This window comes from Accipiter gentilis, chromosome 1 (genome assembly GCF_929443795.1).
Source record: "Accipiter gentilis chromosome 1, bAccGen1.1, whole genome shotgun sequence".
In the NCBI taxonomy this organism is placed as follows: domain Eukaryota; kingdom Metazoa; phylum Chordata; class Aves; order Accipitriformes; family Accipitridae; genus Astur; species Astur gentilis.
The window spans coordinates 29,121,542-29,135,350 of NC_064880.1; the positions used below are offsets into that span (position 1 = coordinate 29,121,542).

The 13,809-nt window shown below is 40.3% G+C and overlaps 1 protein-coding gene across 1 annotated transcript in view; it reads left to right on the forward strand.

The window, feature by feature from the left end:
* TTN (titin) overlaps positions 1 to 13,809 on the forward strand; it is a 239,280-nt gene that overhangs the window by 214,769 nt on the left and 10,702 nt on the right. The window contains exons 285-304 of the mRNA XM_049802399.1: positions 93 to 1,859; positions 1,954 to 2,250; positions 2,815 to 3,102; positions 3,195 to 3,494; positions 3,575 to 5,641; positions 5,732 to 6,034; positions 6,115 to 6,420; positions 6,514 to 6,804; positions 6,925 to 7,224; positions 7,329 to 7,634; positions 7,861 to 8,166; positions 8,279 to 8,560; positions 8,850 to 9,443; positions 9,545 to 9,832; positions 9,947 to 10,246; positions 10,700 to 11,002; positions 11,277 to 11,579; positions 11,698 to 12,282; positions 12,421 to 12,726; positions 13,391 to 13,690. Coding sequence (XP_049658356.1) covers positions 93 to 1,859; positions 1,954 to 2,250; positions 2,815 to 3,102; positions 3,195 to 3,494; positions 3,575 to 5,641; positions 5,732 to 6,034; positions 6,115 to 6,420; positions 6,514 to 6,804; positions 6,925 to 7,224; positions 7,329 to 7,634; positions 7,861 to 8,166; positions 8,279 to 8,560; positions 8,850 to 9,443; positions 9,545 to 9,832; positions 9,947 to 10,246; positions 10,700 to 11,002; positions 11,277 to 11,579; positions 11,698 to 12,282; positions 12,421 to 12,726; positions 13,391 to 13,690 — 9,792 coding nt within the window. The remainder of the gene's footprint in view (positions 1 to 92; positions 1,860 to 1,953; positions 2,251 to 2,814; positions 3,103 to 3,194; positions 3,495 to 3,574; positions 5,642 to 5,731; positions 6,035 to 6,114; positions 6,421 to 6,513; positions 6,805 to 6,924; positions 7,225 to 7,328; positions 7,635 to 7,860; positions 8,167 to 8,278; positions 8,561 to 8,849; positions 9,444 to 9,544; positions 9,833 to 9,946; positions 10,247 to 10,699; positions 11,003 to 11,276; positions 11,580 to 11,697; positions 12,283 to 12,420; positions 12,727 to 13,390; positions 13,691 to 13,809) is intronic.

Here is a 13,809-nt window from a genome sequence, read left to right on the forward strand (position 1 = left end):
TGATTTATCATTTTTTTGTGGTTTTTTTTTTTCAGAGCATTGCTTATTTTACATTCCAAGTATGCCTTATTAATTTTTACTTATTTCCACAGTGGCACCAGAGATTGATCTGGATGTTGCTCTGCGGACCTCTATTGTTGCTAAAGCAGGTGAAGATGTGCAAACAATGATTCCATTCAAAGGAAGACCTCCTCCAACGGTCACTTGGAGAAAGGGTGACAAGAATCTTGCGACTGACGAAAGATATATCATCCAGAACACAGAATCATCTACACTACTTACTATTCCTCAAGTTACCCGCAATGATACAGGAAAATACGTTCTTACAATTGAAAATGGAGTTGGAGAAGCAAAATCATCATTTGTGAATATAAAAGTACTTGACACGCCATCTGCCTGCCAGAAGCTGCAGCTTAAGCACGTTGCTCGTGGCACAGTTACACTGGTATGGGAGCCACCTCTCATTAATGGTGGTTCTGAAATAACAAATTATGTTGTTGAAAAAAGAGATGCTACAAAGAGGGCCTGGTCAACTGTAACAACAAAGTGTTCTCATACCACCTATAAGCTAACTAACCTGTCAGAGAAGACTGCATTCTTCTTCCGTGTTCTTGCTGAAAATGAAATAGGACTGGGTGAACCTTGTGAGACAACTGAACCAGTGAAAGCTGCAGACGCACCTGGACCTGTAAAAGACCTAGCCATGAAAGATTCTACAAAGACTTCTGTTAAATTGCAGTGGAGCAAACCTGACTATGATGGTGGTAGCATTATATCGGACTATGTTATTGAAAAGAAACTGCAAGGAGAAAAAGAATGGACATATGCAGGCACAAGCAAGAGTTGTGAATATGAAGTTGAAAAACTTAAAGAGCTTTCTGTCATGGAATTCAGAGTCTTTGCTAAAAATGAAAAAGGCATGAGTGACAGTGTTAGTATTGGACCCATTACAGTGAAAGAACATATAATAACACCTGAAGCTGACCTTTCTGATATTCCTGGAGGTCAAATTGCAGTAAGAATTGGACATAACCTGCACATTGAATTGCCCTATAAAGGTAAACCTAAGCCATCAATGAGCTGGCTCAAGGACAACCTCCCTCTTAAAGAAACTGAACACCTTCGTTTCAAGAAAACTGAAAACAAGATAAGCTTAAGCATCAAGAATGTGAAAAAGGAGCATGGTGGCAAATATACTTTAATTCTTGACAATGTAGTGTGCAGAAAAACATTCACAATCACTGTCATCACTCTCGGCCCTCCATCCAAGCCAAAAGGACCTTTAAGACTAGATGAAATCAAAGCAGATAGTGTAGTTTTGTCATGGGAAGCTCCTGAAGATGATGGGGGAGGAGAAATTACTGGCTACAGTATTGAGAAGAGAGAAACGTCACAAATGAACTGGAAGCTGGTGTGTTCAAGTGCTGCAAGAACAACTTTCAAAGTACCAAACCTCATTAAAGACACTGAATATCAGTTTAGAGTTCGTGCAGAAAACAGATACGGAGTGAGCCCACCTCTTGTCTCAGCAGATGTTGTAGCAAAGCATCAATTTAGACCACCAGGTGCCCCAGGCAAGCCTCTTGTATACAACATAACCGCTGATGGGATGACCATATCTTGGGATGCTCCTGTTTATGATGGTGGTTCAGAGATCATTGGATACCACGTTGAAAAGAAGGAAAGAAACAGTATTTTGTGGCAGAAGGTTAATGTTGCATTAATATCTAGCAGAGAATACAGGATTACTGGACTGCTTGAGGGCCTGGATTACCAGTTCCAAGTATACGCTGAAAACACTGCAGGTCTAAGCCGAGCTAGTGAGCCAAGCAAATTTACTTTGGCAGTCTCTCCAGTGGGTGAGTGAATATCAATCACTCATCCAAGAAAGTTCGAATCTTGTAGACTGTGGTGGGCAGTGATAAAAATAAATTTTAATTCTTTTCCTTTCAGACCCACCTGGTACTCCTGATTACATTGATGTCACCAGGGAAACAGTCACCCTTAAATGGACCCCACCACTGCGTGATGGAGGCAGTAAGATTGTGGCTTACAGCATTGAGAAACGGCAAGGAAGTGAAGACCGTTGGCTCAGATGTAACTTTACTGATGTCAGTGAATGCCAATATACAGTTACAGGACTCAGTTCAGGTGACCGATATGAATTCAGAGTGCTTGCAAGAAATGCTGTTGGTACAATCAGCCCGCCTTCACAGTCTTCAGGCTATATCATGACCAGAGATGAAAACAGTAAGAATTACTTCTTAATATCTTTGTATTTGGGTACCAAAGCCAGCTGGAACTTCTGGCTGTACTGATGGGAAATGGGAGGCCAAGGGGGAAAGAACATGTGGCTGAGGTCCTTCCAGTCAACTCAGAACATTTCTGTTTGTACTCCAAGGTGGGAGGGTCTAAACTAAAGACCCAAATCTGCAGACGTACGTCATTAATTGCTGAAAGGCATGGAAGTCTACATTTGTGTTGGATAAGCAGCAGTAGCAAAGTTAGAAAGAAATCATAAAGTGTAATATTCTGGTTCACTGAATAATTTAGAAAGGAAAATATGCCTCAGGTAGCTTGGCATACTGTGACAGCATATGTTAACAGTGTCTTTCACCTATTGTTAATATGATACACTGTGTGCTTACATGAAAAATAAGTTTATACTTCATGTAATAACTGCTTTTTAGAGAATGCCATTTTCTAGGTGGAAGAATTCTATATATAACAATCTTTAATAATTAGTACATTAAAAAGTGTATCAGGAAAAAATACTTAGCTATATGGGAATTGAATTATATTTTCCTTTTTCAGTTGCTCCAACAATTGAATTTGGCCCTGAGCACTTCGAAGGCCTTACTGTTAAAGCTGGAGAGAGCATTAGACTTAAAGCTCTAATCAAAGGACGTCCAGTACCTAAAGTGACATGGTTTAAGGATGGTAAGGAGATTGAGAAAATAATGAGTATAGAAATAACTACAGCTATTGGATATAGTACAATCTTCATTAGAGATGCTACCCGGGATCATCGTGGAGTGTACACAGTAGAAGCCAAAAATGCATCAGGCACTAAACGAGAAGATATTACCTTCAGAGTACAAGGTACTGCACCAAACACTTTCAGCATGCTCTTTTAAAACAGTATTTTATTCTAAGTGCCATCAAATTATAATTCTGAACCTTTAAAATTGCAGACACACCAGGAAAAGTTGGTGGACCAATACGATTCACAAACATTACTGGAGAAAAAGTCACATTGTGGTGGGAGCCTCCAGCTAATGATGGTTGCGCTTCTATTTCCCACTACATAATTGAAAAACGTGAAACCAGCAGGATTGCTTGGGCATTAGTTGAAGATAAATGTGAAGCTTGCACCTACACAGCACTTAAATTAATTAAGGGCAACGAATACCAGTTCCGTGTCTCTGCAGTGAACAAGTTTGGAGTTGGCAGACCATTGGAGTCTGATCCAGTTACCGCACAAATACCTTACAGTAAGTTTCTACCTGATTCTGTAGAAATAACTGTGGAGTTACCATCTTGTCTTTCTCATGATGTTTTTCTTTTTTTTTAGCTCTCCCTGATGCACCAGGAACTCCAGAGCCTACCAATGTTACAGGAGACAGTATCACACTCACATGGGCAAGACCAAAATCAGATGGTGGAAGTGAGATAACTGAGTATATTCTAGAAAGGAGAGAAAAGAAGAGCATGCGCTGGGTTAAAGTATCCAGTAAGAGGCCCATTACTGAGAACAGATACAGAGTAACTGGCCTTATTGAAGGCAATGAGTATGAATTCCATGTCATGGCTGAAAATGCTGCAGGAGTTGGACCTCCAAGTGACGTTTCAAAGCTGATTAAATGTAGAGAACCAGTCAGCCCACCAAGTGCTCCTAATGTTGTAAAGGTGACAGATACATCAAAGACTAGTGTAAGCTTAGAGTGGACCAAGCCAGTTTTTGATGGAGGCATGGAAATAATTGGGTACATCATTGAGATGTGCAAAGCTGATCTTGAAGCATGGCAGAAAGTCAATGCAGAGACTGTTCTTGCTACTAAATATACCGTTGTTGATTTGGAGGCAGGAGAACACTACAAATTCAGAGTTAGTGCTGTCAATGGTGCTGGCAAAGGAGAAAGTTGTGAAGTTCCTGCTTCCATCCAAACCGTGGACAGGCTTTCTGCACCTGAAATTGATATTGATGCAAATTTCAAGCAGACTCATATTGTAAGAGCAGGTGCAAGCATTCGTCTATTTATTGCCTTCTCTGGAAGACCTGTTCCTACTGCTGTGTGGTCCAAAGCAGATGCTAATCTTAGCTTGCGTGCTGACATTCAAACAACTGATTCATTCAGCACATTGACTGTGGAGGAATGCAATAGAAATGATGCTGGCAAGTATGTCTTTACTGTGGAAAATAACAGTGGCAGTAAGTCTATTACATTTACTGTCAAGGTTTTGGACACACCTGGTCCACCAGGTCCTATTACATTTAAAGACGTGACTCGAGGATCTATTACTTTAATGTGGGATGCTCCTGTTCTGGATGGAGGTTCACGTATCCATCACTACATTGTGGAAAAACGGGAAGCAAGCCGTCGTAGCTGGCAAGTGGTGAGTTCAAAATGCATTCGACAAATCTTTAAGGTCACGGATCTGGCAGAAGGTGTGCCATATTACTATAGAGTGTCAGCAGAAAATGAATATGGTGTAGGTGAACCCTGTGAATTAACAGAACCAGTTGTAGCCACAGAAGAACCTGCTCCACCCAAGAGACTAGATATTGTTGATACAACCAAATCTTCCGTAGTTTTAGCTTGGCTTAAACCTGATCATGATGGTGGTAGCCGTGTTACTGGATACCTTCTTGAAATGAAACAAAAAGGTTCTGAATCCTGGATTGAAGCTGGACAAACCAAACAACTTACTTTCACTGTTGAAGGCCTTGTGGAGAACACTGAATATGAATTCCGGGTCAAGGCAAAGAATGATGCTGGCTACAGTGAGCCGAGAGAAGCTTTCTCTTCTGTTATTATTAAGGAGCCACAGATTGAACCAACAGCAGATCTCAGTGAAATAAGCAGACAGCTCATAACATGCAAGGCTGGAAGCACCTTTACTATTGATATACCAATCAGTGGGCGCCCAGCTCCAAAAGTGACATGGAAACTTGAGGAGATGAGGCTGAAGGAAACTGAAAGAGTAACCATCAAGACAACAAAAGACAGAACCACACTGACTGTAAAGGACAGTATGAGGGGTGACTCTGGTAAATACTACCTCACACTAGAAAACACTGCTGGTGTGAAAACATTTACTGTCACAGTGGTAGTCATAGGAAGGCCAGGTCCTGTCACTGGCCCAATTGAAATATCATCTGTCTCTGCTGAATCCTGTGTGTTGACCTGGAAAGAACCTGAAGATGACGGTGGCAGTGACATTACGAACTACATTGTAGAGAAACGTGAATCTGGCACAACAGCATGGCAGCTGGTAAATTCCAGTGTGAAACGTACACAGATCAAAGTCACTCATCTCACAAAATACCAGGAGTACAGTTTCCGAGTAAGCTCAGAAAACAGATTTGGTGTCAGCAAACCCCTTGAATCAAAAACAATAGTTGCTGAGCATCCATTCGGTAAGTGAAACACTTCAAAATTTGTTCTTTTCCACTGACTGAGGTGGTTGTAACAACTAACATTTTACCCCCTGTCTTTTTTGTGTTTAGTCCCACCAAGCCCGCCTTCAAGGCCAGAAGTCTATTCGGTGTCTGCAACTGCCATGGCCATTCGCTGGGAGGAACCCTATCATGATGGTGGCAGCAAAGTCATCGGATATTGGGTTGAAAAGAAGGAGCGCAACACCATCCTTTGGGTGAAAGAAAACAAAGTGCCATGCTGTGAATGCAACTACAAAGTCACAGGATTGGTGGAAGGCCTAGAATACCAATTCAGAACCTATGCTCTAAATGCTGCAGGTGTTAGCAAAGCTAGTGAAGCTTCGAGACCAGTAGTGGCTCAAAATCCAGTTGGTAAGTATTACTTTTGGAGTTATGCTGTTATTTAAGCTAAAATAGAATTGATTTCTCATTTTTCTGTTTTATTCTTCCAGATCCACCAGGAAGACCAGAAGTAACAGATGTCACCAGATCTACAGTGTCGCTTAGCTGGTCAGCACCCCTTTATGATGGTGGAAGCAAAATTATCGGATATATTATAGAGCGCAAACCATATAACAAATCTGGCGATGGACGCTGGCTGAAATGCAATTACACCATTGTCTCAGAAAACTTTTTTACTGTAACAGCTCTTAGTGAAGATGAAGCATATGAATTCCGTGTACTAGCAAAGAATGCTGCTGGTGTGATTAGCAAAGGATCTGAATCAACTGGTGCTGTCATTTGCAAAGATGAATACTGTAAGAAATATTCACTTGGAACAACTAAAAATATAATTTCCATTTTTAGTACTGTCATGTAATTTGTTTTTAATCTCTTTTTCCTTATGACAGCACCACCAAAGGCTGAACTCGATGCCAGACTGCAGGGAGAAGTTGTGACCATTAGGGCTGGATCAGACCTTGTTCTCGATGCGGCCATTGGTGGGAAACCAGAACCAAAAGTCTTCTGGTCCAAAGGTGACAGGGAATTGGATCTATGTGAAAAGATATCTCTGCAATACACCAGCAAACGAGCCATTGCAATTATCAAGTTCTGTGACAGAAGTGATAGTGGAAAATATACTCTAACAGTTAAAAATGCCAGTGGGATGAAACAAATCTCTGTTCTTGTCAAAGTGCTTGGTATGTATCCTATGATTAATATTCATACTTAGTATACTAAAACCCCCGCATTATTTTAAATAAGAGTGAAACACTTTTCCTTAGCTGCTGATAACAATACTTATTTTCATCTCTACCCAGATTCACCAGGTCCATGTGCAGGCAAAATTACAGTTAGCAGAGTAACAGAAGAGAAATGTACTCTGGCATGGAACATGCCCGAGGAAGATGGAGGTGCACAAATCACTCACTATATCGTAGAAAGGCGTGAAACCAGCAGACTTCACTGGGTTATTGTTGAGGCTGAATGCCAGACTTTATCACATGTGGTAACAAAACTTATTAAAAATAACGAATACATCTTCCGTGTGAGAGCTGTCAACAAATATGGACCAGGTGTTCCACTTGAAACAGAACCTGTGATTGCCAGGAATGCTTTCAGTGAGTGTCACTACTTCCATTCTGCATCAGAATTTGTGGAGTATTTCTCATAGATAAACAATTTGTTAAATAATATTTCTTTTTTCACCTTTTAAAAACAACAGCTATCCCAACACAGCCTGGTGCTCCTGAAGAAGTGAGTGTCGGCAAGGAACATGTCATTATTCAGTGGACAAAACCAGAATCAGATGGTGGCAGTGAGATTAAGGACTATCTTGTGGACAAACGTGAAAGGAAAAGTCTGCGCTGGACACGAGTGAACAGAGATTACACTGTTTATGATACCAGACTGAAAGTCACTGGTCTCATGGAAGGCAGCCAGTACCAGTTCCGTGTCACTGCAGTGAATGCTGCCGGGAACAGTGAGCCTAGCGAAGCCTCACAATACATATTATGTAAAGAACCATCATGTAAGTTAACACATTTAAAAAATATTTTAATATTTACTTATAATAATGGACCATAAACCCACACTCACACTTTGACTAAGATACCCAAAACCACATATGGTATCACTGAACTAGCTAGTATTAGAATAAACTTAAAAGCAGTTATAGTTCGCATTTCCTGGCATTAGCTGTTTAACTGTAAAATGTTTTCTGCACCAATGTGAAATGATTTTCTTCTTTTTCAAAGATACTCCTGCACCACCTTCAGCTCCAAGAGTTGTGGATACTACTAAGCACAGCATTAGTTTAGCATGGTCAAAGCCCACATATGATGGTGGTGCTGACATCTTAGGTTATGTTCTTGAAATGAAAGAAGAAGGTACTGAACAGTGGTATCGACCACATACAACTGCCACTCTGAGGAATGCTGAGTTCACCGTGACTGGTCTTAAAACAGCACAGAAATACCAATTCAGAGTTGCTGCTACAAATGTGAATGGTATGAGTGAATTTAGTGAATCATCAGCAGAAATAGAACCTGTGGAAAGAATAGGTAATTTGAAAACTTAATATATATTTTAAGGAATAATTATGTTTTCCTTTAGAACTATTAATTAATGGATTAAAACATTAATTAATTCCATGTTTCTTACACCCTTCATCAGAAATACCTGAGCTTGAGCTTGCTGATGATCTGAAGAAGACAGTTACAGTCAGAGCTGGTGGTTCTCTGCGCCTAATGGTCTCTGTATCTGGCAGACCTCCTCCTGTAATCACATGGAGCAAGCAGGGTGTTGACCTTGCAAGTCGAGCTATTATTGATACTACAGACAGCTACACTCTGCTTATTGTGGATAAAGTTAATCGGTATGACGCTGGAAAATACGTCATTGAGGCTGAAAATCAATCAGGGAAAAAATCTGCAACTATTTCTGTAAAAGTGTATGGTAAGTACTGCTACAATTGTATATGGGCAGTACATCACTCATATTGCATGTTGCTCAGAAATAAGAAAGTCACTCATTTCCAAAGCAAGTTTGCCGTTTAAATAACATGAGAAAGTTTGGGAAGTCAGGGAAACAATCTAAACCAAAGGAAAATATAGTTTCTAAAGCTGTGCTAGTTTATAAATCAAATCCGAGCATTTTTTATTTTTTTTTATGCAGAAGCAGTCATTGACTGTAAAAGGAAAGGATCCAAAAGGAAAAAAAATATCTTTGTTTTGTTTTGGTTTAGATACACCTGGTCCACCAGCTGCAGTGAGAATTAAGGAAGTATCAAAAGATTCTGTGACACTTACTTGGGATATTCCAACCATTGACGGTGGAGCCCCAGTCAACAATTATATAATTGAGAAACGTGAAGCTTCCATGAGAGCTTACAAGACTGTCACTATCAAATGCAGCAAGACATTTTATAGAGTTACTGGACTTCTAGAAGGAGCTTTGTATTATTTCAGAGTACTACCAGAAAATATTTATGGCATTGGTGAAGCTTGTGAAACATCTGATGCGGTACTAGTATCTGATGTCCCCATGGTACCACAAAAACTCGAAGTGATTGACACCACTAAATCAACTGTTACTCTTGCATGGGAGAAACCACCACATGATGGTGGCAGCAGATTGACTGGCTATGTTATTGAGGCCAGCAAAGCTGGAACAGAAAGATGGTTGAAGGTAGTGACATTGAAGCCTACCGTCTATGAGCATACAATTATCTCTCTCAATGAAGGTGAACAGTACTTGTTCAGAGTCAGGGCACAGAATCAGAAGGGCATGTCAGAACCACGAGAGACTGTCACAGCAGTGACAGTACAAGACCAAAAAGGTAGGTATCTACTGTTAAAAATAACAGGGTGAAGCACACACCAAATGAACGTGATATTTGTAAAATGGATATTTAAAAAATCAATGATTTATTTTTCTTAGTTCTACCAACAATTGACTTCGCTGGAATACCTCAGAAGACAATTCATGTACCTGCTGGCAAACCCATTGAGTTAGCTATTCCAATTGAAGGACGACCACCTCCAGCTGCATCTTGGTTCTTTGCTGGTTCTAAACTAAAAGAATCAGAACGCATCAAAATGGAGACTGTTGCCAAAATGGCTAAATTAACTGTGCGTGAGACCACCATACATGACACTGGAGAGTATACGCTTGAACTGAAGAACACAACTGGAACAGTTAGTGATACAATAAAGGTTATAATCCTTGGTAAGGATTTATGAAAATAATTGTCCATGATCTTTCTCCATCTGAACTTTTTTACATCAGCAATATGATTCTTTTTCTCCACTTTTTTTTCTTTTAATTTTCTTTTTCTCCTAGACAAACCTGGACCACCTGTTGGACCTATCCGAATTGACGAAATTGATTCAAATTATGTAACTATCTCCTGGGAGCCACCTGAACTGGATGGTGGAGCCACCCTTAGTGGCTATGTGGTAGAACAGCGCGATGCTCACCGTCCTGGATGGCTGCCAGTTTCAGAGTCAGTAACCAGGACAACATTTAAGTTCACCAGACTTGTTGAAGGTGCAGAATATGTGTTCCGTGTGGCTGCTACAAACCGCTTTGGAATCGGATCTTACCTGCAGTCTGAAATTATAGAATGCAAGAGCAGAATACGTAAGTCTGAATTTTTGCTTATCCTTTACCTTTAAAAATTAAAATATATATTTAAATGGGCTTATATATCCACACATAGATAAGATTTTTCTAGATGTTACTACTTCCTTTTGCCAAATAAAATGGTACATTATGATGCACAGTAGTCTTGTTATTCTTCCAGAGAAAAATGCCATCCATAAATCTCTATAGGTATTATAGATGCACTGCACAGAACCTGGATGGTAAACTTCAATTTTTCTGCTCAAGTCTACCATTAGCCTTGAAAAATTGCATGATCCCATTACAAAACCAGTAGTATTTCACTGACCTAGTTTGCAAAGTACTTTGATATCTGCTGATAAAATGTTTGATAGGACATTGATATTACACTGTCATTCACGATATGTTGCATATTACTAATGTGTAGAATCATTTGACACTTTCTTTGCTAATTCCGTTATGTTTTTACAGGTATTCCTGGTCCTCCTGGCACTCCAGAAGTGTTTGATATCTCTCGGGATGGCATGACATTAACTTGGTATCCTCCAGAAGATGATGGTGACTCACAGATTACTGGTTATATTGTGGAACGCAAAGAAGTTAGAGCAGATAGATGGATCCGTGTAAATAAAGTTCCAGTCACTATGACTCGTTATCGTTCCACTGGGTTGGTTGAAGGATTAGAATATGAACACCGAGTCACAGCAATCAATGCCAGAGGCACTGGAAAACCCAGCCGTCCTTCGAAGTCTGCTGTCGCTAGAGATCCAATTGGTAAGTACTTTCCTACATAGACTAAGCACATTATGGCAGAATGATACTAGTAAAATTTACTTTTCTTTCTAATTTGGAAAGTTATCTGGGTGAATTCATAGGTGAGATTCTGACTGGAGAAACCCAATAAAATATTAGTGAAAGTCTTTCATTGTAAGTTTTCCTGTATAAATCCTATAGACTTAATACAGATCATATGTTGCAAGTTAGCATTTGTTACATTTTTTAAATATTCATAAAAAGATCCCATCCCCCCATTCATCTTCTCTTCCAGCTCCTCCAGGTAAGCCTCAGAATCCAAGAGTCACTGATACTACAAGAACATCTGTCTCCCTGGCTTGGAGTCCACCAGAAGATGAAGGTGGTTCTAAAGTTACTGGCTACTTAATTGAGATGCAGAAGGTTGATCAATTTGAATGGACCAAATGCAATACCACGCCAACCAAGATTCGTGAATACACCTTGACACATCTCCCCCAGGGCGCAGAATACAGATTCCGTGTGTTAGCCTGTAATGCTGGCGGACCAGGAGAACCTGCTGAAGTGCCAGGAACAGTCAAAATAACAGAAATGCTTGGTAAGACACTTCAGGTCTTAACTCTCATTGAAAGTTGTTCTAAAAAAGTATTTCCCTAAAGCAGGTATGATATAATCTGTAAAACAGACATAGCATGACATGTTAATTTTGTTTACAGAATATCCTGACTATGAACTTGATGAAAAATACCAGGAAGGTCTCATGGTGAGACAAGGTGGAGTTATCAGGCTTACAATACCCATTAAGGGTAAGCCCATCCCAATATGCAAATGGACAAAAGAAGGACATGACATCAGCAAGAGGGCCATGATTGCGACTTCTGACACTCACACGGAACTTGTGATCAAAGATGCAGAAAGAGAAGATTCAGGCACCTATGATTTGGCACTTGAAAACAAGTGTGGCAAAAAAGCTGTGTATATTAAAGTCAGAGTGATTGGCATTCCAAATCCACCAGAAGGGCCACTTGAGTATGATGATATACAAGCTCGTTCTGTCAGAGTAAGCTGGAGACCTCCTACAGATGATGGTGGTGCAGATATCCTAGGTTATATTGTTGAGAGACGAGAAGTACCGAAGACTGCCTGGTACACTGTTGACTCTAGAGTGAAAGGGACATCACTAGTGGTGAAAGGGCTCAAAGAAAATGTGGAATATCACTTCCGTGTTTCTGCTGAAAACCATTTCGGTATTAGTAAATCCCTCAAATCTGAAGAACCAGCAGTACCAAAGACACCTCTAAGTAAGTCCTCTTTTAGATTTTTTAAAAAATAATTTTTAACTACTACATTATGGTTCTAAAAGTGCAATATTATATGCAAATGTTTTAGTGTTATGTCACTATTATTTCTATTAATTTTGTTATTATAATTACTAACAGATCCTCCAGAGCCTCCAAACAACCCACCTGAAGTGCTTGGTGTTACAAAGAGTTCCGTCAACTTGTCCTGGTCCAGACCTAAAGATGATGGTGGTTCTCGTGTAACTGGCTACTACATTGAACGTAAAGAGACATCTACAGAAAAATGGGTCCGGCATAATAAGACACAGATTACCACTACAATGTATACAGTCACAGGACTTGTTCCAGATGCTGAATATCAATTCCGTATCATTGCTCAAAATGACATTGGTGAAAGTGAAGCAAGTGCTGCTTCTGAGCCAGTTGTATGCAAGGATCCATTTGGTAAGAAAATGTTTGCATTAACAGATCTTCTGAAGAGCAACTTAGTGACATTTTGTCGTGGTTTAAGCCCAGCCAGCAACTAAGCACCACGCAGCCGCTCACTCACTCCCCCCTCATCCAGTGGGATGGGGGAGAAAATCGGGGAAAAAAAAAGTAAAACTCCTGGGTTGAGATAAGAACGGTTTAATAGAACAGAAAAGAAGAAACTAATAATGATAATGATAACACTAATAAAATGACAACAGTAGTAATAAAAGGATTGGAATGTACAAATGATGCACAGGGCAATTGCTCACCACCCGCCGACCGACACCCAGCCAGTCCCCGAGCAGCGATTCCCTGCCCCCACTTCCCAGTTCCTATACTGGATGGGATGTCCCATGGTATGGAATACTCTGTTGGCCAGTTTGGGTCAGCTGCCCTGGCTGTGTCCTGTGCCAACTTCTTGTGCCCTGGCTGGGCATGAGAAGCTGAAAAATCCTTGACTTTAGTCTAAACACTACTGAGCAACAACTGAAAACATCAGTGTTATCAACATTCTTCGCATACTGAACTCAAAACATAGCACCGTACCAGCTACTAGGAAGACAGTTAACTCTATCCCAGCTGAAACCAGGACACATTTAGAGAGGAATTTATTTTCTGTGTCTATTTTCATTTTCAGACAAACCAAGCCAACCTGGAGAAATTGAGATCACATCTATATTTAAGGACAGCATTACATTAGAATGGGAACGACCTGAAAGTGATGGTGGCAAAGAGATCCTTGGCTATTGGGTTGAGTATCGCCAGTCTGGAGAAAGCACCTGGAAAAAATGCAATAAAGAACGCATCAAGGACAGGCAGTTTACAGTAGGAGGTTTACTAGAGGCTACAGAATACGAGTTCCGTGTTTTTGCAGAAAATCAGACCGGCCTCAGCAGACCTCGGAGGACTGCTATGGCAGTGAAAACTAAATTAACATGTAAGCAAACGTATATTATCAAATTTGCTGTGATGTTGTTGTGATTTGCTGTGTCATAAACCACAGTGCTGCACTTAACATGCTGCCTATTTGTTTTACATGCTATTTGCCAACATAAC